The sequence below is a fragment of the Scyliorhinus canicula genome, chromosome 2 (genome assembly GCF_902713615.1).
Source record: "Scyliorhinus canicula chromosome 2, sScyCan1.1, whole genome shotgun sequence".
Classification (NCBI taxonomy): Eukaryota; Metazoa; Chordata; class Chondrichthyes; order Carcharhiniformes; family Scyliorhinidae; genus Scyliorhinus; species Scyliorhinus canicula.
The window spans coordinates 284,066,653-284,088,032 of NC_052147.1; the positions used below are offsets into that span (position 1 = coordinate 284,066,653).

General features: G+C 50.1%; 1 protein-coding gene across 1 annotated transcript in view; it reads left to right on the plus strand.

The window, feature by feature from the left end:
• Positions 1-5,694, plus strand: part of pecr (peroxisomal trans-2-enoyl-CoA reductase) — a 38,424-nt gene extending 32,730 nt beyond the window's left edge. Inside the window, exon 8 of the mRNA XM_038790186.1 lies at positions 5,452-5,694. Within this exon, the coding sequence (XP_038646114.1) occupies positions 5,452-5,540 (89 nt within the window). The 3' untranslated portion in view covers positions 5,541-5,694. The remainder of the gene's footprint in view (positions 1-5,451) is intronic.
• The last annotated feature ends 15,686 nt before the right edge of the window (positions 5,695-21,380 follow it).

Here is a 21,380-nt window from a genome sequence, read left to right on the forward strand (position 1 = left end):
TTTTGGAAGTGCTGCACTGTTGGAGGCGCCGCACTGTTGGAGGCGCTGCACTGTTGGGGCGCTGCATTTTTCGAGGTGCTGCACTGTTGGGGGCGCTGCAATGTTGGGGATGCTGCACTGTTGGATGCGCTGCACCGTTGGAAGTGCTGCACTGTTGGAGGCGCTGCACTGTTGGAGGCGCTGCACTGTTGGAGGTGCTGCACTGTTGGAGGCGCTGCACTGTTGGAGGCGCTGCACTGTTGGAGGCGCTGCACTGTTGGAGGTGCTGCACTGTTGGAGGGCGCTGCACTGTTGGAGGCACTGCGCTGTTGGGGATGCTGCACTGTTGGTGGCGCTGCACTGTTGGAGGTGCTGCACTGTTGGAGGGCGCTGCACTGTTGGGGGCGCTGCACTGTTGGAGGGCGCTGCACTGTTGGGGGCGCTGCACTGTTGGGGATGCTGCACTGTTGGAGGTGCTGCACTGTTGGAGGGCGCTGCACTGTTGGAGGGCGCTGCACTGTTGGGGGTGCTGCACTGTTGGGGTGCTGCACTGTTGGAGGTGCTGCACTGTTGGGGATGTTGCACTGTTGGGGCGCTGCACTGTTGGGGGTGCTGCACTGTTGGGGGCGCTGCAATGTTGGAGGTGCTGCAATGTTGGGGGTGCTGCAATGTTGGGAATGCTGCACTGTTGGGGATGCTGCACTGTTGGGGATGCTGCACTGTTGGGGATGCTGCACTGTTGGAGGTGCTGCAATGTTGGGGATACTGCACTGTTGGAGGCGCTGCACTGTTGGAGGCGCAGCATTTTTGGAGGTGCTGCACTGTTGGAGGCGCCGCACTGTTGGAGGCGCTGCACTGTTGGGGCGCTGCATTTTTCGAGGTGCTGCACTGTTGGGGGCGCTGCAATGTTGGGGATGCTGCACTGTTGGATGCGCTGCACCGTTGGAAGTGCTGCACTGTTGGAGGCGCTGCACTGTTGGAGGCGCTGCATTTTTGGAGGTGCTGCACTGTTGGAGGTGCTGCATTGTTGAAGGTGCTGCACTGTTGGGGGCGCCGCACTGTTGAGGGCGCTGCATTGTTGGGGCGCTGCACTGTTGGAGGCGCAGCATTTTTGGAGGTGCTGCACTGTTGGAGGCGCCGCACTGTTGGAGGCGCTGCACTGTTGGGGCGCTGCCTTTTTCGAGGTGCTGCACTGTTGGAGGCGCTGCACTGTTGGGGGCGCTGCACTGTTGGGGGCGCTGCACTGTTGGGGATGCTGCACTGTTGGAGGCGCTGCACTGTTGGAGGTGCTGCACTGTTGGAGGGCGCTGCACTGTTGGAGGCACTGCGCTGTTGGGGATGCTGCACTGTTGGTGGCGCTGCACTGTTGGAGGTGCTGCACTGTTGGAGGGCGCTGCACTGTTGGGGGCGCTGCACTGTTGGGGGCGCTGCACTGTTGGGGATGCTGCACTGTTGGAGGTGCTGCACTGTTGGAGGGCGCTGCACTGTTGGAGGGCGCTGCACTTTTGGGGGTGCTGCACTGTTGGAGGTGCTGCACTGTTGGGGATGCTGCACTGTTGGGGATGCTGCACTGTTGGAGGCGCCACACTGTTGGGGCTTTGCACTGTTGGAGGCGCTGCATTGTTGGAGGTGCTGCATTGTTGAAGGCGCTGCACTGTTGGAGGTGCTGCACTGTTGGGGGCGCTGCAATATTGGATGCGCTGCATTGTCGAGGATGCTGCACTTTTGGGGATGCTGCACTGTTGGAGGCGCTGCATTGTTGAAGGCGCTGCATTGTTGCGGGCGCCGCACTGTTGGAGGTGCTGCACTGTTGGAGGTACTGCACTGTTAGAGGCGCAGCACTGTTGGGGCGCTGCACTGTTGTGGGCGCTGCACTGTTGGAGGCGCTGCACTGTTGGAGGCGCTGCACTGTTGGAGGTGCTGCACTGTTGTGGGCGCTGCATTGTTGGGGGCGCTGCACTGTTGGAGGCGCTGCACTGTTGGAGGTGCTGCACTGTTGTGGGCGCTGCATTGTTGGGGCGCTGCACTGTTGGAGGCGCCGCACTGTTGGGGATGCTGTACTGTTGGGGCGCTGCACTGTTGAGGGCACTGCACTGTTGGGGATGCTGCACTGTTGGGGATGCTGCACTGTTGGGGATGCTGCACTGTTGGGGTTGCTGCACTGTTGGGGATGCTGCACTGTTGGGGATGCTGCACTGTTGGAGGCGCTGCACTGTTGGGGGCGCTGCACTGTTGGGGGCGCTGCACTGTTGGGGATGCTGCACTGTTGGAGGCGCTGCACTTTGGAGGTGCTGCACTGTTGGAGGGCGCTGCACTGTTGGAGGCACTGCGCTGTTGGGGATGCTGCACTGTTGGTGGCGCTGCACTGTTGGAGGTGCTGCACTGTTGGAGGGCGCTGCGCTGTTGGGGCGCTGCACTGTTGGAGGGCGCTGCACTGTTGGGGGCGCTGCACTGTTGGGGATGCTGCACTGTTGGAGGTGCTGCACTGTTGGGGGTGCCGCACTGTTGGAGGCGCAGCATTGTTGGGGGCGCTGCATTTTTGGAGGCACTGCACTGTTGGAGGCGCAGCACTGTTGGCGAGGCTGCACTGTTGGGGACGCTGCACTGTTGGGGATGCTGCACTGTGAGAGGTGCTGCACTGTTGGAGGTGCTCCACTGTTGGAGGCGCCACACTGTTGGGGCTTTGCACTGTTGGAGGCGCTGCATTGTTGGAGGCGCTGCATTGTTGAAGGCGCTGCACTGTTGGATGCTCTGCACTGTCGGGAATGCTGCACTTTTGGGGATGCTGCACTGTTGGAGGCGCTGCATTGTTGAAGGCGCTGCATTGTTGCGGGCGCCGCACTGTTGGAGGTGCTGCACTGTTGGAGGCACTGCACTGTTAGAGGCGCAGCACTGTTGGGGCGCTGCACTGTTGTGGGCGCTGCATTGTTGGGGGCGCTGCACTGTTGGAGGCGCTGCACTGTTGGAGGTGCTGCACTGTTGTGGGCGCTGCATTGTTGGAGGCGCTGCACTGTTGGAGGCGCTGCACTGTTGGAGGTGCTGCACTGTTGTGGGCGCTGCATTGTTGGGGCGCTGCACTGTTGGAGGCGCCGCACTGTTGGGGATGCTGCACTGTTGGGGCGCTGCACTGTTGAGGGCACTGCACTGTTGGGGATGCTGCACTGTTGGGGATGCTGCACTGTTGGGGATGCTGCACTGTTGGGGATGCTGCACTGTTGGGGATGCTGCACTGTTGGAGGCGCTGCACTGTTGGGGGCGCTGCACTGTTGGGGGCGCTGCACTGTTGGGGATGCTGCACTGTTGGAGGTGCTGCACTGTTGGAGGGCGCTGCACTGTTGGAGGCACTGCGCTGTTGGGGATGCTGCACTGTTGGTGGCGCTGCACTGTTGGAGGTGCTGCACTGTTGGAGGGCGCTGCACTGTTGGGGGCGCTGCACTGTTGGGGATGCTGCACTGTTGGAGGTGCTGCACTGTTGGAGGGCGCTGCACTGTTGGAGGGCGCTGCACTGTTGGGGGTGCTGCACTGTTGGAGGTGCTGCACTGTTGAGGGTGCTGCACTGTTGGGGCGCTGCACTGTTGGAGGTGCTGCACTGTTGAGGGTGCTGCACTGTTGGGGGCGCTGCACTGTTGGGGGCGCTGCACTGTTGGAGGGCGCTGCACTGTTGGGGGCGCTGCACTGTTGGGGATGCTGCACTGTTGGAGTTGCTGCACTGTTGGAGGGCGCTGCACTGTTGGAGGGCGCTGCACTGTTGGGGGTGCTGCACTGTTGGAGGTGCTGCACTGTTGAGGGTGCTGCACTGTTGGGGCGCTGCACTGTTGGAGGTGCTGCACTGTTGAGGGTGCTGCACTGTTGTAGGCGCTGCATTGTTGGGGGTGCTGCACTGTTGGAGGCGCTGCACTGTTGGAGGTGCTGCACTGTTGTGGGCGCTGCATTGTTGGGGACGCTGCACTGTTGGAGGCGCTGCACTGTTGGAGGTGCTGCACTGTTGTGGGCGCTGCATTGTTGGGGCGCTGCACTGTTGGAGGCGCCACACTGTTGGGGATGCTGCACTGTTGGGGCGCTGCACTGTTGAGGGCACTGCACTGTTGGGGATGCTGCACTGTTGGGGATGCTGCACTGTTGGGGATGCTGCACTGTTGGGGATGCTGCACTGTTGGAGGCGCTGCACTGTTGGGGGCGCTGCACTGTTGGGGGCGCTGCACTGTTGGGGATGCTGCACTGTTGGAGGCGCTGCACTGTTGGAGGTGCTGCACTGTTGGAGGGCGCTGCACTGTTGGAGGCACTGCGCTGTTGGGGATGCTGCACTGTTGGTGGCGCTGCACTGTTGGAGGTGCTGCACTGTTGGAGGGCGCTGCACTGTTGGGGGCGCTGCACTGTTGGGGGCGCTGCACTGTTGGGGATGCTGCACTGTTGGAGGTGCTGCACTGTTGGAGGGCGCTGCACTGTTGGAGGGCGCTGCACTTTTGGGGGTGCTGCACTGTTGGAGGTGCTGCACTGTTGAGGGTGCTGCACTGTTGGGGCGCTGCACTGTTGGAGGTGCTGCACTGTTGAGGGTGCTGCACTGTTGGGGGCGCTGCACTGTTGGGGGCGCTGCACTGTTGGAGGGCGCTGCACTGTTGGGGGCGCTGCACTGTTGGGGATGCTGCACTGTTGGAGGTGCTGCACTGTTGGAGGGCGCTGCACTGTTGGAGGGCGCTGCACTGTTGGGGGTGCTGCACTGTTGGAGGTGCTGCACTGTTGGAGGTGCTGCACTGTTGAGGGTGCTGCACTGTTGGGGCGCTGCACTGTTGGAGGTGCTGCACTGTTGAGGGTGCTGCACTGTTGGGGGCGCTGCACTGTTGGAGGGGCTGCACTGTTGGAGGTGCTGCACTGTTGGAGGGCGCTGCACTGTTGAGGGCGCTGCACTGTTGGAGGCGCTGCGCTGATGGAGGGCGCTGCACTGTTGGAGGGTGCTGCACTGTTGGAGGCGCTGCACTGCTGGAGGCGCTGCGCTGATGGAGGGTGCTGCACTGTTGGAGGGCGCTGCACTGTTGGAGGCGCTGCACTGTTGGAGGCGCTGCACTGTTGGAGGCGCTGCGCTGATGGAGGTGCAGATGAGAATACACAGATGCTCAGCCTGTTCCCCCAAGTGGCCAAAAAAATTCCACTGTCAATATTCAGAGAAAAGCAGGGTCCTCAGATTATCTAACCTTTTATATTATTGCTGTATTTCGCAAGTATTTCAGTCACTAGAAAACATTCTGTGACGTCCTGAAGTAGCAAGAGGTGCTGTCGAAATAAGTTACTTCTGAAATAGATATTTCACCTTCAAACGTCAGCAGTAAACGGGGCCATCACCCCCCCCCCCCCCCCCCCCCCCCCCGACACTGGGCTCAGTATTAGAATTGCAGCGAGTCGTTCTTGATCACTGTCTGCTCGTGGCCACAGAGAAAGATCCTCTCACCTCCTGCTGTTGTTTTAAACCCTCCTCAGATCACGACCGCTGGCTGCCTCCTCCCGAAGGCAGGAGCTCGTCCGTTCTGGAAACTTTCCTCTCCCGAAAATTCCCTTCGAAATTATGAGCAGTCCCGGGATCAGCTATGGGACCCGGCGCGATCGCTCAGCATCGTCAAACCAACTTCAAATTTGTACAATTTATACTGATTTGCTGTGACAGATTTTTAAAGAAATAGTAACCCAATAAATGTCAAAGAAATAAAACAAAAGATAACCTTGCCTCGAGATTTGGATTTGTTTATTGTCACGTGTACTGAGGTGCAGTGAAAAGTATTTTTCTGTGAGCAGCTCAAACAGATCATTAAGTACAAGAAAATAAAATAAAATAAATAGAAAATACATAATAGGGCAACACAAGGTACAGAATGTAACTACATAAACACTGGCATTGGGTGAAGCATACAGGGTGTAGTGTTAATCAGGTCAGTCCATAAGAGGGTCTGGTAACAGTGGGGAAGAAGCTATTTTTGTGTCTGTTCGTGGCGTTCTCAGACTTTTGTGACATATTAACAGAGACACAGGGTAAAAGCAGCCTTAAATTCTGAATTTTAGTCACATTCACTCAAACCACATTGGGCAATTTTGGTCAATAAAAAGAGTGGGCGAGAATATAAGAGTGATGTTCTGCAAGATTTGTTCAAGTCCCGTCTACCATTCTGGCCATCACTGGAGTATGTCGCTCATTCACCAGACCGTTACCAGGGTCCCAAGCGTGAGACGATGAGACCAAACAAACTGTGTTCTGAAGAAGTCACAGTCACCTCGAAGCGTTAACTCATTCACCCGGACACAACGAAGACCCGAGTATTTTGTTCATAATGAGAGAAAATTGGCTTCATTTCCCTGGAATCCCAAACGTGAAGTGTTCAAATGATTGACGTTATTTTGGATTATAAAAGGGCATTTGACAAGAGCAGTCAGAAACGGTCGGAGGATGGTCAGAACCGGTGCCCACTAGTGGGGAGGGCAGTCAGAACCGGTTGTGTTGTTCCTTGTGTCTTAATGAGGCTAGTAGTCTTAAAGTTGAAGTAGATGCTTTATTGTGAGTTTGTTCTCTCTTCAGTGCTTAAACCATGTTACATCTGTGCTGCTAGTCTGTGTCTTGCTACCAGCTCCCGTTCCTGTGAAGTGTCCTGACTTCCTGTTCGTGTGTATTTATACCTCTCCCGTGCTCCCGCGCTATTTTTGTTGTGTCAGAGACTGCTTTCATATCATTTGCCACGATACATATCTCAAACATTTGTTTAAAGCTTTTCCAGGTATTCCTTAAATTACCGTTTGTTTCCAGCTGTGGTGGTGGTCCAAATTGCAGTAAATCAGCGAAGTCGTCTAACGTCTTTCTTGCTATTTTGGTCTTTCTGTGTCTGCAGCCTGTGTAATCTTATAGTAAGCGTTCTGAAGTAACTCCTGGTACCATGTGTTGTTCCTTGTGCCTTAATAAAGCTCGTAGTCTCAAATGGGGTTCAGATTGGGAGGCTCCCACTGAAAAGGGCGGAGAGGAGCTTCAGGTACTTGGGGGTTCAGGTGGCCAGGAGCTGGGGGGCCTTGCATAAGCTAAACCTCACAAGGCTGGTGGAGCAAATGGATGAGGAGTTTAAGAGGGACATGCTGCCGCTGTCTCTGGCGGGTAAGGTGCAGTCAGTCAAGATGACGGTGCTCCCGAGGTTTCTGTTCCTGTTCCAGTGCCTCCCCATCCTTATCTCGAAGGCCTTTTTCAGGCGGGTTAACAGGAGCATTACGGGGTTTGTGTGGGCACATGGGACTCCAAGGGTGTGACGGATGTTCTTGGAGCGGGGCAGGGATTGGGGGGGTGGGGGGGGGCTGGCGTTGCCTAACCTCTGTGGGTATTATTGGGCTGCCAACGCAGCGATGGTGCGTAAGTGGGTATTGGACGGGGAAGGGGCGGCATGGAAGAGGCTGGAGATGGCATCCTGTGTGGGTACGAGCCTGGAAGCGCTGGTAACGGCACCGCTGCCGCTCCCCCCAATGAGGTATACCACGAGCCCGGTGGTGGCAGCTACCCTTAAAATTTGGGGGCAATGGAGGCAGCACAGGGGGGAGGTGGGGGCCTCGATGGGGTCCCCGATATGGGGGAACCACTGGTTTGTTCTGGGGAGAATTGATGGCGGGTTCCTGAGTTGGCACAGGGCAGGTGTCAGGAGGCTGGGGGACCTGTTCATAGACGGGAAGTTTGTGAGCCTGGGTGAGCTGGAAGGAAAGTTCAGGCTCCCCCCGGGGAACACCTTTAGGTACATGCAGGTAAGGGCGTTTGTCAGGCGGCAGGTGGCGGGGTTCCCTCTGCTGCCGCCGCGTGGGGTCCAGGACAGGGTGCTCTCAGGAGTATGGGTTGGAGAGGGGAGGATCTCAGAAGTGTACCAGGTGATGCAGGAGGTAGACGAGGCCTCGGTGGAAGAGCTGAAAGATAAATGGGAGGAGGAGCTGGGTGAGGAGATTGAGGAGGGGACGTGGGCGGATGTCCTAGAAAGGGTGAACTCCTCCTCTTCATGTGCGAGGCTTAGTTATCTGTCAATCACCTGAGGCCTGTTTAGGGGCACATTGTATTCTTCTCTTTGAAGTTAAGGTATTTTTTGAGTCATCGGTTAGCTGAGGTCTGTATAAAAGACAGACAGACAGCGCACACAGTAAGCTAGCACTTTTCCAGGAGACACATCCGGAGTGAGACTCATCCAGAGTGGGGATTGAAACTTGGTAATTTGGTGCAGTGAGGTAAATCAGTGCAGAGTGTGAGGAGGTGCTTTTTAACCCTGGTAAGTGACTGGTAAGTAGTCTCTCTTTTTCTTTTCATTGTCTAATTTATTTATTTTTATTTATAAATTCTAGTTGTTTAAGTTTACCACGGGTTTAAGACATGGCAGGAGATCCCAGACCTGTGTCATGCTCCTCGTGTGCGATGTGGGAGCTCAGGGACACGTCCACTGTCCCTGGCTCCTTCACGTGCAAGAAGTGTGTTCAGTTGCAGCTCTTGTTCGACCGCTTGACGGCTCTGGAGCTGCGGATGGACTCACTTTGGAGCATCCGCGATGCTGAGGAGGTCGTGGATAGCACGTTTAGCGAGTTGGTCACACCGCAGGTGAACGTTACTGAGGAAGATAGAAAATGGGTGACCAAAAGACAGAGCAAGAGTAGGAAGGCAGTGCAGGTGTCCCCTGCGGTCATCTCCCTGCAAAACAGATATACCGCTTTGGGTACTGTTGAGGGAGATGGCTCACCAGGGGAAGGCAGCAGCAGCCAGGTTCATGGCACCGTGGCTGGCTCTGCTGCACAGCAGGGCAGGAAGAAAAATGGCAGGGCTATAGTGATAGGGGACTCGATCGTAAGGGGAATAGACAGGCGGTTCTGTGGACGCAATCGAGACTCCAGGATGGTATGTTGCCTCCCTGGTGATGTTTCGGAGCGGCTGCAGGGCATTCTGGGGGGGGGGGGGGTGGGGGGAGGGTGAACAGCCAGCTGTCGTGGTGCACATAGGCACCAACGATATAGGTAAAAAACGGGATGAGGTCCTACAAGCGGAATTCAGGGAGTTAGGAGTTAAACTAAAAAGTAGGACCTCAAAGGTAGTAATCTCAGGATTGCTACCAGTGCCACGAGCTAGTCAGAGTAGGAATGTCAGGATAGATAGGATGAATGCGTGGCTCGAGAGATGGTGCAAGAGGGAGGGATTCAAATTCCTGGGGCATTGGGACCGGTTCTGGGGGAGGTGGGACCAGTACAAACCGGACGGTCTGCACCTGGGCAGGACTGGAACCGATGTCCTAGGGGGGGTATTTTCTAGAGCTGTTGGGGAGGGTTTAAACTAATGTGGCAGGGGGATAGGAACCGATGCAGGAAGTTGGAAGGTAGTAAAACATGGACAGAAGCAAAAGGAAGTAAGAGGAAAAGTGCAAGGCAGAGAAGACATAGTCAAAAATCTAAAAGGGCGACAGTACAAGTTACAGTGACTGAGGGGAGCTCAGTGAATAGGCCCAGTAATAACAAAAGGAATAAAACTGGAGATGTTAAGATTCAAAACAGAGGTAAAAATACCAACATAAGTGTACTTTACCTGAATGCTCGTAGTATTCGGAATAAAGTAAATGAGTTGATGGCACAAATCATCGTAAATGACTATGATTTAGTGGCCATTACTGAAACATGGTTAAAGGATGGTCACGACTGGGAGTTAAATATCCGAGGGTATCAAACTATTCGGAAGGACAGAGTGGATGGTAAGGGAGGTGGTGTTGCTCTATTATTTAAGGATGACATCCGGGCAATAGTAAGGGATGACGTCGGTGCTATGGAGGATAAGGTTGAATCCATTTGGGTGGAAATCAGGAATAGTAAGGCGAAAAAGTCATTGATAGGAGTAGTCTATCGGCCACCAAATAGTAACGATATGGTGGGGCAGGCAATAAACAAAGAAATAACTGATGCATGTAGAAATGGTACAGCAGTTATCATGGGGGATTTTAATCTACATGTCGATTGGTTTAACCAGGTCGGTCAAGGCAACCTTGAGGAGGAGTTTATAGAATGTATCCGCGATAGTTTCCTAGAACAGTATGTAATGGAACCTACGAGGGAACAAGCGGTCCTAGATCTTGTCCTGTGTAATGAGACAGGATTGATTCATGATCTCATAGTTAGGGATCCTCTCGGAAGGAGCGATCACAATATGGTGGAATTTAAAATACAGATGGAGGGTGAGAAAGTAAAATCAAATACTAGTGTTTTGTGTTTAAACAAAGGAGATTACAAGGGGATGAGAGAAGAACTAGCTAAGGTAGACTGGGAGCTAAGACTTTATGGTGGAACAGTTGAGGAACAGTGGAGAACCTTCCAAGCGATTTTTCACAGTGCTCAGCAAAGGTTTATACCAACAAAAAGGAAGGACGGAAGAAAGAGGGAAAATCAACCGTGGATATCTAAGGAAATAAGGGAGAGTATCAAATTGAAGGAAAAAGCATATAAAGTGGCAAAGATTGCTGGGAGATTAGAGGACTGGGAAATCTTTAGGGGGCAACAGAAAGCTACTAAAAAAGCTATAAAGAAGAGTAAGATAGAGTATGAGAGTAAACTTGCTCAGAATATAAAAACAGACAGTAAAAGTTTTTACAAATATATAAGACAAAAAAAGAGTGGCTAAGGTAAATATTGGTCCTTTAGAGGATGAGAAGGGAGTTTTAATAATGGGAAATGAGGAAATGGCTGAGGAACTGAACAGGTTTTTTGGGTCGGTCTTCACAGTGGAAGACACAAATAACATGCCAGCGACTAATAGAAATGAGGCTATGACAGGTGAGGACCTTGAGAGGATTGTTATCACTAAGGAGGGAGTGATGGGCAAGCTAATGGGGCTAAAGGTAGACAAGTCTCCTGGCCCTGATGGAATGCATCCCAGAGTGCTAAAAGAGATGGCTAGGGAAATTGCAGATGCACTAGTGATAATTTACCGAAATTCACTAGACTCTGGGGTGGTCCCGGTGGATTGGAAATTAGCAAACGTGACGCCACTGTTTAAAAAAGGAGGTAGGCAGAAAGCAGGAAATTATAGGCCAGTGAGCTTAACTTCGGTAGTAGGGAAGATGCTGGAATCTATCATCAAGGAAGAAATTGCGAGGCATCTGGATGGAAATTGTCCCATTGGGCAGACGCAGCATGGGTTTGTAAGGGGCAGGCCATGCCTAACTAATTTAGTGGAATTTTTTGAGGACATTACCAGTGCAGTAGATAACGGTGAGCCGATGCATGTGGTATATCTGGATTTCCAGAAAGCCTTTGACAAGGTGCCACACAAAAGGTTGCTGGATAAGATAAAGATGCATGGCATTAAGGGTAAAGTAGTAGCATGGATAGAGGATTGGTTAATTAATAGAAAGCAAAGAGTTGGGATAAATGGGTGTTTCTCTGGTTGGCAATCAGTAGCTAGTGGTGTCCCTCAGGGATCCGTGTTGGGCCCACAATTGTTCACAATTTACATAGATGATTTGGAGTTGGGGACCAAGGGCAAGTTTGCGGATGACACTAAGATGAGTGGTAAAGCGAAAAGTGCAGAGGATACTAGAAGTCTGCAGAGGGATTTGGATAGGTTAAGTGAATGGGCTAGGGTCTGGCAGATGGAATACAATGTTGACAAATGTGAGGTTATCCATTTTGGTAGGAATAACAGCAAACGGGATTATTATTTAAACGATAAAATATTAAAGCATGCCGCTGTTCAGAGAGACTTGGGTGTGCTAGTGCATGAGTCACAGAAGGTTGGTTTACAAGTGCAACAGGTGATTAAGAAGGCAAATGGAATTTTGTCCTTCATTGCTAGAGGGATGGAGTTTAAGACTAGGGAGGTTATGTTGCAATTGTACAAGGTGTTAGTGCGGCCACACCTGGAGTATTGTGTTCAGTTTTGGTCTCCTTACTTGAGAAAGGACGTACTGGCGCTGGAGGGTGTGCAGAGGAGATTCACTAGGTTAATCCCAGAGCTGAAGGGGTTGGATTATGAGGAGAGGTTGAGTAGACTGGGACTGTACTCGTTGGAATTTAGAAGGATGAGGGGGGATCTTATAGAAACATTTAAAATTATGAAGGGAATAGATAGGATAGATGCGGGCAGGTTGTTTCCACTGGCGGGTGACAGCAGAACTAGGGGACATAGCCTCAAAATAAGGGGAAGTAGATTTAGGACTGAGTTTAGGAGGAACTTCTTCACCCAAAGGGTTGTGAATCTATGGAATTCCTTGCCCAGTGAAGCAGTTGAGGCTCCTTCATTACATGTTTTTAAGGTAAAGATAGATAGTTTTTTGAAGAATAAAGGGATTAAGGGTTATGGTGTTCAGGCCGGAAAGTGGAGCTGAGTCCACAAAAGATCAGCCATGATCTAATTGAATGGCGGAGCAGGCTCGAGGGGCCAGATGGCCTACTCCTGCTCCTAGTTCTTATGTTCTTAGCCTCAAACAGTTTAAGGTACTGCATAGGGCTCATCTGACCGGGACAAGGATGAGCCGGTTTTTTGGGACCGAGGACAGGTGTATTAGGTGCTCAGGGAGCCCAGCAAACCATGTCCACATGTTCTAGGCATGCCCAGCGCTGGGGGAATTTTGGAAGGGTGTAGCAAGGACGGTATCGAGAGTGGTAGGATCCAGGGTCAATCCAGGCTGGGGACTTGCAATATTTGGGGTTGCAGTGGAGCCGGGAGTGCAGGAGGCGAAAGAGGCCGGTGTTCTGGCCTTTGCGTCCCGAGTAGCCCAGCGGAGGATTCTTCTTCAGTGGAAGGATGCAAGGCCCCCAAGCGTGGAGGCCTGGGTCAATGATATGGCGGGGTTTATTAAATTGGAGAGGGTGAAATTTGCCCTGAGGGGGTCAGTGCAGGGGTTTTTCAGGAGATGGCAACCATTCCTCGATCTCCTGGCAGAACGGTAAAAACAAAAGGTCAGCAGCAGCAGCAACCCGGGGGTGGGCTGTCTCTTTGTTTTTGTTTTGGGTTGAATATCTGTTTTTTGCCAATGACGGGCGTTAATTTATTGTTTCTCGTATTTACGGCGGGGGGGGGGGGGGGGGGGGTTCTGGGTTTTTTTTGGTTCTGAGAATTTTCTGTTATTGTTTTCTTTTTTGTGAAAATTTGAATGGAAATTATTTTTTTTTTTAAATAAAGCTCGTGGTCTTAAAGTTGAAGTAGATGCTTTATTGTGAGTTTGTTCTCTCTTCGGTGCTTAAACCATGTTACATCTGTGCTGCTAGTCTGTGTCTTGCTACCAGCTCCCGTTCCTGTGAAGTGTGTCCTGACTTCCTGTTCGTGTGTATTTATACCTCTCCCGTGCTCCCTCTAGTGCTTGCTCAGTTGTATTGCATCGACACAGATATACAATCACCACATCGGTGTCCGTTGGTCGCAGCATGGTCAGAACTGGTGAGCGAGCAGTCAGAACTAGTGTCCACTGGTCAGAGGATGGTCAGAACCAATGTCTGCTGGTCGGAGGATGGTCAAAACCAGTGTCCACTGGTGGGGAGGACGGTCAGAACCGGTGTCCACTGGTGGGAGGACGGTCAGAACCGGTGTCTGCTGGTCGGAGGACGGTCAGAACCGGTGTCTGCTGGTCGGAGGACGGTCAGAACCGGTGTCTGCTGGTCGGAGGACGGTCAGAACCGGTGTCCACTGGTGACAGGATGGTCAGAACCGGTGTCCGCTGGTCGGAGGACAGTCAGAACCGGTGTCTGCTGGTCGGAGGACGGTCAGAACCGGTGTCTGCTGGTCGGAGGATCAGAACCGGTGTCTGCTGGTGACAGGACGGTCAGAACCGGTGTCTGCTGGTGACAGGACGGTCAGAACCGGTGTCCGCTGGTCGGAGGACGGTCAGAACCGGTGTCTGCTGGTCGGAGGACAGTCAGAACCGGTGTCTGCTGGTCGGAGGACGGTCAGAACCGGTGTCTGCTGGTCGGAGGATCAGAACCGGTGTCCGCTGGTGACAGGACGGTCAGACTGGTGTCCAGTGGTGGGAGGATGGTCAGATCCGGTGTCCAGTGGTGGGGTGTGATGTCCAGGCCAGTGTCACAGCCTTTAAATCTGATCCAGGACAGAAGTTGGAAATATCCTTTCAGCAAGACAGTGTTTAAATGTGGGGCTCTCATCGAAAAGGAGTAGATGGAAACTCAATTCATTATTTTAAATCAGAGATCAGGAGATTACAGTAAGATATCTGGAGATGGGCGGAAAAAATTAATTCTGAGTCACAACCCATCGAATGATAGAGCAGGTTAGAGGTGCTGGAAGCCCTTGTTCATCAAGACCCTTCCCACTCAACCTGCTCCACAAAATGGCTTAAATTGTTCCTGCCTGGTTTAGCTCACTGAGCTAAATCGCTGGCTTTTTAAAGCAGACCAAGCAGGCCAGCAGCACGGTTCGATTCCCGTACCAGCCTCCCCGGACAGGCGCCGGAATGTGGCGACTAGGGGCTTTTCACAGTAACTTCATTGAAGCCTACTCATGACAATAAGCGATTTTCATTTCATTTCAAACACTCCCAGGGCAGGTACAGCATGGGGTTAGATACAGAGTAAAGCTTCCTCTACACTGTCCCCATCAAACACTCCCAGGACAGGTACAGCACGGGGTTAGATACAGAGTAAAGCTCCCTCTGCACTGTCCCCAAGAAACACTCCCAGGACAGAGACAGCACGGGGTTAGATACAGAGTAAAGCTCCCTCTGCACTGTCCCCATCAAACACTCCCAGGACAGGTACAGCACGGGGTTAGGTACAGAGTAAAGCTCCCTCTACACTGTCCCCATCAAACACTCCCAGGACAGGTACAGCACGGGGTTAGATACAGAGCAAAGCTCCCTCTGCACTGTCCCCATCAAACACTCCCAGGACAGGCGTAGCACAGGGTTAGATGCAGAGTAAAGCTCCCCCTACACCGTTCAGTCAATGTGTGCCTCACTATCAGAATAACACCTGTGCTGTCTTTTACAGTCCTATATTCGTCTTTGAAAAATATGACGGTGGATAAGTCCCCAGGGCCTGATGGGATCTACCCCAGAATACTAAAGGAGGCAAGAGAGGAAATTGCTGAGGCCTTGACAGAAATCTTTGGATTCTCACTGTCTTCAGGTGATGTGCCGGAGGACTGGAGAATAGCCAATGTTGTTCCTTTGTTTAAGAAGGGTAGCAAGGATAATCCAGGGAACTACAGGCCAGTCAGCCTTACGTCAGTGGTAGGGAATTTACCGGAGAGAATTCTTCGAGACAGGATCTACTCCTATTTGGAAGCAAGTGGACGTATTAGCGAGAGGCGGCATGTTTTGTGAAGGGGAGATCGTATCTCACTAACTTGATAAGAGTTTTTTAAGAGGTCACAAAGATGATTGATGCAGATAGGACAGTGGGTGTTGTCTAAATGGACTTCAGTAAGGCCTTTGACAAGGTCCCTCATGGTAGACTGGTACAAAAGGTGAAGTCACATGGGATCAGAGGTGAGCTGGCAAGATGGATACAGAACTGGCTAGGTCATAGAAGTGGAGATGCCGGCGTTGGACTGGGGTGAGCACAGTAAGTCTTACAACACCAGGTTAAAGTCCAACATGTCTGTTTCAAACACTAGCTTTCGGAGCACTGCTCCTTCCTCAGGTACTTCCTCACCACTTTCGGGCATGGCTCCACCCTCATTCCCACCACTTTTGACATTGCCTCGAAGAAGGCTGTCCAGCACCTCGCAAGTCCATGGTAAGACCAGAACACGTGGGCATGGTTGGCCGGGCCTCCTTGGCACTGTTCACATCTATCCTCCACCCCCGGGAAGAACCTGCTCATACGGGTTCTTGTTAAGTGGGTTCTAGGTACCACTTTTAGCTGCGTCAGGTTGAGCTTTGCGTACGTGGAGTTGACCCTGTGCAGTGCTTTGCTCCAGAGTCCCCACCCTATTTCAATCCCCAGGTCCTCCCATTTCAGTATGGTGTAGACGGTTTTAGTTTAGACGTGCAGCATGGTCAGCGCAGGCAAGGACGAAGGGCCTGTTCCTGTGCTGTACTTTTCTTTATTCTTCTTTGAACCCCAGAAATTCCCAGGGTATGATGAATCAATGCTTTCAGTGTGACTCTCAATACCATTATGCTTTCAACAGTTCAACACGTTATAATAGTGTTTGAAGCTACACATGACATGGAAGTGGAAAAAGATAGTGACCAGAAAGAAGGCATTTTCCTATTAACAAGCAGTTTTACACCTGTAATAAGGGTGTTGGTTGCAGAATCCTTCAATTGTGCTGTATTGGACAGTGGCTGCACATCTACTGTGTGTATTGACTGGTTAAAATGTTACCTGGACTCTTTGAATGCTGAAAATCGTAACAAAGTTAAGGAATTTGAAAGTTCCACAAGTTTCAGGTTTGGGGATGATAATACTCTGAAGTCACTGAAAAGAGTGGTGATGCCTTGCAATATTGCTGGAGTGAATCATTTCATTAGCACGGATGTTGTATCAAGTGAGATACCTTTACTTCTGAGCAGACCGTCGATGAAGAAAGCACACATGAAACTGGATATAGAACAGGACAAGGCAACAGTTTTTGGAAAGATGGTGGACTTACAATTTACACAGTCGGGACATTATTGTATTCCATTACTGACTAATATTTCAGGTGCAATTGTTAAGGATGTGTTATTGGCAGCTGGAAATGGGACTTTAGCTGATAAAAAGCATGTTGTATTAAAACTGCGTCGGCAATTTGCACATCTGTCTCCTCGGAGGCTGAAAAATGTATTAAAGGATGCAGGGGTAAGGGATGAAGACTATACAAAGCTGATAGAACAGGTTAGTGATCACTGTGAGGTTTGTAGGAAGTACAGAAGGACACCATCACAACCGATAGTAACCCTACCTTTGCCCAGGGATTTTAACGACATTGTGACCATGGATCTTAAGATCTGGGATAAAGCTAACAATATATTTATTTTGCGTTTTGTAGATTTAGCAACCAGATTTAATCAATCAACCATTGTATGACGTAAAGAAAAGAGTGATCCTGGATCAGATCATGGAAAATGGATCGGGACAGGAATGGGCCCACCGGCAAAATTCCTTACAGACAACGGGGGAGAATTTGCTAATGATGAGTTTAGGGATATGTGTGAAAACCTAAATATCACAGTTATAAATATGGCTGCAGAAACCCATTTAGTAATGGTATGTGTGAAAGAAACCATGCAGTAATAGATGACATGCTCTGGAAAATTTTGGAAGATAGACCAAACTGCAAGTTAAATTCAGCCTTAGCATGGGCGTTCAAGAAAGAATTTGTTGCAGATGGTTGGGGGTTGTAGTCCCTATCAATTAGTGTTTGGTAGAAATCCTAAAATTCCATCCATTTTGGATGACCAGCCTCCAGCTTGGGAGGGGACTACAATTAGCTCTGGTTTTGCTGAGCATTTGCATTACACAGCAGTAGAAAAGCTTTTTTGGAAGCAGAAGTCTCTGAACGAATTCGCAGAACTTTAAGGCATAATGTACGGCCATCAAATACTGTTTTTCAGCAAGAAGACATAGTGTACTATAAGAGAGACAATTTTAATGAATGGAAAGGCCCAGGGAAGATCATAGGCATAGATGGCAAAACAATTATTTTGCAACATGGCAATCAAACTGTTAGGGTACATTCATCAAGGATAATGGGTACCGATTACAAATTTTCAGTTTAGACAGAGCAGACAGACATGATGAGGAACCAGGGTCATCTGATACGCATGTGTTACAGAACTATGAAGACCAGTTAACTGATATGGACAGGGTTTCTGTAGAGGAACACAACACTCTAATGTTAAAGTAGAACAGGCTATTTTTCCTAAAGGACAACTGCCAAAAGTTGGTACAAAAGTAACATACTTGCCTGAAGTGCCTAGTCAATGGAAGGATGCAACTGTTTTTAGTAGAGCAGGGAAGGCCACTGGAAAGTATAAACACTGGTTGAATGCACAGCATTCAGGGGAGGAAGTTAAGACAATGGATTAGGAACACAAAGTTCAAAAATGGAGGGCACAGAAATGCAGTGCCAGTTCAGATAGTACATTGGATATGAACAGGTTCACAGGAAAAGGTTGAGAACTATTGAAAGGACACCCCACAGCAGAAGGGAACGATCAAGCAGTAGCAGTACAGAACGAGATACCAGGCGGGAGAGGGGACGTAGTTTGTCAAGGTCTCGGAACATGGGTAAGACTATGAATGCTACTCGACGTAGAATCCCACATGCACCTGAGATTTTGGTGTCCTCCAACAAATTGGATGAAAGAGTTATCAAAGATGCTAAACAGCAAGAACTGCATAGTTGGAGTGAATTTGGGGTATACACGGAGGTTGAGGGGAGACCTGATTGAGGTCTACAAAATTATGAGAGGTATGGACAGGGTGGGACGAAGAGCTCTATCCCACAGATGGATTTGTACGGAAAAGGTTTTTCCAGATGGAACTTATAAGGCAATGGCCAGGCTTGTGGCAATGGGATTTGAAGAAAACTTAGAAAATCAGGATTCAAGGGTAGATTCACCTATGGCAGGAAAGGTTATTTTAAAGATCTTCTTGGCTCTATTAGCCACAAAGGCATGGGACTGCAAATCTATAGATATAAAAGCTGCCTTTTGGACATTTTTCTCTGTCCTCCTAAAGAGGCAGCTAACATAGAAGGGGTACTCTGGAAGTTGAACAAACATGTTTATGGATAAAATGATGCGTCCAGGGTCTGGTATTTTTCGGTAAGGTCAGTTTTGTTAAAGTTAGGCTGTTGCCAGTTGAAAGCAGATCCGGCAATGTTTTACTGGCACTATAAAGGAAATCTTGCTGGCATCTTTATGATGTATGTCGATGATTTTTTGTGGGGTGGGACTAGTGATTTCGAAGCTATTGTAATCTCTGGTTTGAGGAAAGAATTCAGGGTTGGAAGTCAGGCTTCCGGTGCATTTAAATATATTGGACTGGAAATCGGACAGACTGAGTTAGGGGCAACTTTACATCAGCAATCTTATTTGGAAAGCATCAGCCCAATAGCAATTAGTCGTGGCCGGGTTTCACAAAAACCCGCAGTGGTTTCAAAGATGGAAAAAGAGCAACTGCGAAGTTTAATTGGGCAACTGAATTGGTTAGGTAGACAGACTAGACCGGACGTGAGTTTTGATGTCTTAGAGTTGAGTACAAAAATGAATGATCCCAAAGTGGAAGACATAATGAGGGCAAATAAAGTGTTGGCCAAACTAAAAATGCAGGAGTGTGTTTTGAAGTTCCCTGTTTTAGGTGATCCTAGGCATTTGAAACTCATAGTTTATAGTGATGCGTCCTATGCAAATTTATCATCATGTCCCTCTCCTTGGTGAATACCGATGCAAAGTACTCATTAAGAATCTCACTCATTTCCTCTGACTCCACGCATAAATTCCCTCTTTTGTCTTTGAGTGGGCCAATCCTTTCTCGAGTTACCCTCTTGCTCCTTATATACGAAAGGCTTTGGGATTTTCCTTAACCCCCTGTGAGCCAAAGATATTTCATGACCCCTTTTAGCCCTCTATATTGCGCGTTTGAGATTTGTCCTACTTTCCCGTTTGAAGCAGATGTTGGACAGAGGGGAGATAGCAAAAATTAAATGGGTCGACAGTAGCTATCAATTGCCCGACTGTTTTACGAAGAGGGTCTAGTTTACAGAAACTTTTGGATATTATTCATGAAAGGCGCCTGTTTCTGTGACTCTTTTTTTTTCCTTCCAAAAAAAATGAAAAGAGGGGGGAAATTGCGTGTTTTTGAGTTTCTTGTAATTTTGTTTTCACCAAATTATTTTTTTTCTCCAAGGAAGGGGAGACTGTTAAGGAATGGGTTAAGAAAAATTCCAATTAGATGTCTCATTGATCCAATAATTGGCACTGATATAGGGCAGCACGGTAGCATGGTGGTTAGCATAAATCAGGGGTGGGCAAACTGCGGCCCGCCAAAGGTCTTTATACGGCCCACCAAGATCAAGTCATTAAAAAAAGAAGAATTTTTTTTTTTAATTTTAAGGTTAATGGGGGGGGGGGGGGGGGGGGGCTGATGGGTTACTGGTATAGGGTGGATATGTTGACTTGAGTAGGGTGATCATTGCTCGGCACAACATGTGTTTCATGTGAAGTTTCTACTTTAAAATATTAATTAATAAAAATTAATTGCTTTTTTTCTTTAAAAACCTTTTATTTTGGCTATTTTAAATATTAATTATTTTACTTAATATACTATGCGGCCCTTTAAAATTGTGAATTTCTGAATGTGGCCCTTGCACGGAAAAGTTTGCCCACCCCTGGCATAAATGCTTCACAGCTCCAGGGTCCCAGGTTCGATTCCCGGCTGGGTCACTGTCTGTGCGGAGTCTGCACGTCCTCCCCGTGTGTGCATGGGTTTCCTCCGGGTGCTCCGGTTTCCTCCCACAGTCCAAAGATGTGCGGGTTAGGTGGATTGGCCATGATAAATTGCCCATAGTGTCCTAAAAATTAAGGTGGGGGGGGGTTGTTGGGTTACGGGTATAGGGTGGATACGTGGATTTGAGTAGGGTGATCATTGCTCGGAACAACATCGAGGGCCGAAGGGCCTGTTCTGTGCTGTACTGTTCTATGATATGTAAAGAGGCTACAGGTGGCCTTTGGAGCAGGTGATTTAATGATAGAGTTTGGTGCAGAGTGTTCAAAGAAAACTAAAGGTGTTTGGGAAAAGGAGCAGATCTCTCGACTCTTTACTCAACAGCCGCCTGAGGCTAACAGTGGTAAACATTCGCTGCACTCCCTCGAGAGCAAGAACATATTTCCTCAGAGAAGGAGACCAAAACTGCACACAATACTCCAGGTGTGGCTGCTCCTGTACTTGAAACCTCTCGCAATGAAGGCCAACATACCATTAGCCTTCTTTACCGCCTGTGGCACCTGCATGCTTACCTTCAGCGACTGGTGCACAAGGACACCCAGGTCCTGCTGCACACTCCCCTCTCCCAATTTATAACCATTCAGGTAGTAATCTGCCTTCCTGTTTTTGCTTCCAGAGTGAAACTTGACTGCCTCGATTGAAGCTGCCTCCACCTCACCTCCAGGCCGTGCATTCCAGAACCAAAACACTCACTGTGTGAAATATTCTTTTTTCTCACATCACATCTGCTTCTTTTGCAAATCACTTTAAGTTGGAGCCCTCTCCCTATCGCCCCTTTTTCGAGTGAGAGTAGTGTCGCCTGATCTACGTTTTCTGTCTCTGCATCAACGGGAAACTCAATCTGCACGACCTCAGCTGCTGCCCAATCGAAGTGCAGCAACAACTAGATGCCGGTGAGCTGGGAGATGCCGGCTCCCAAGATGAATCAGCCGCGTGGCTAACTTCTCCGGAAGGGAATAGGAGACAGGGGGCAATAAAGAAAACTGACA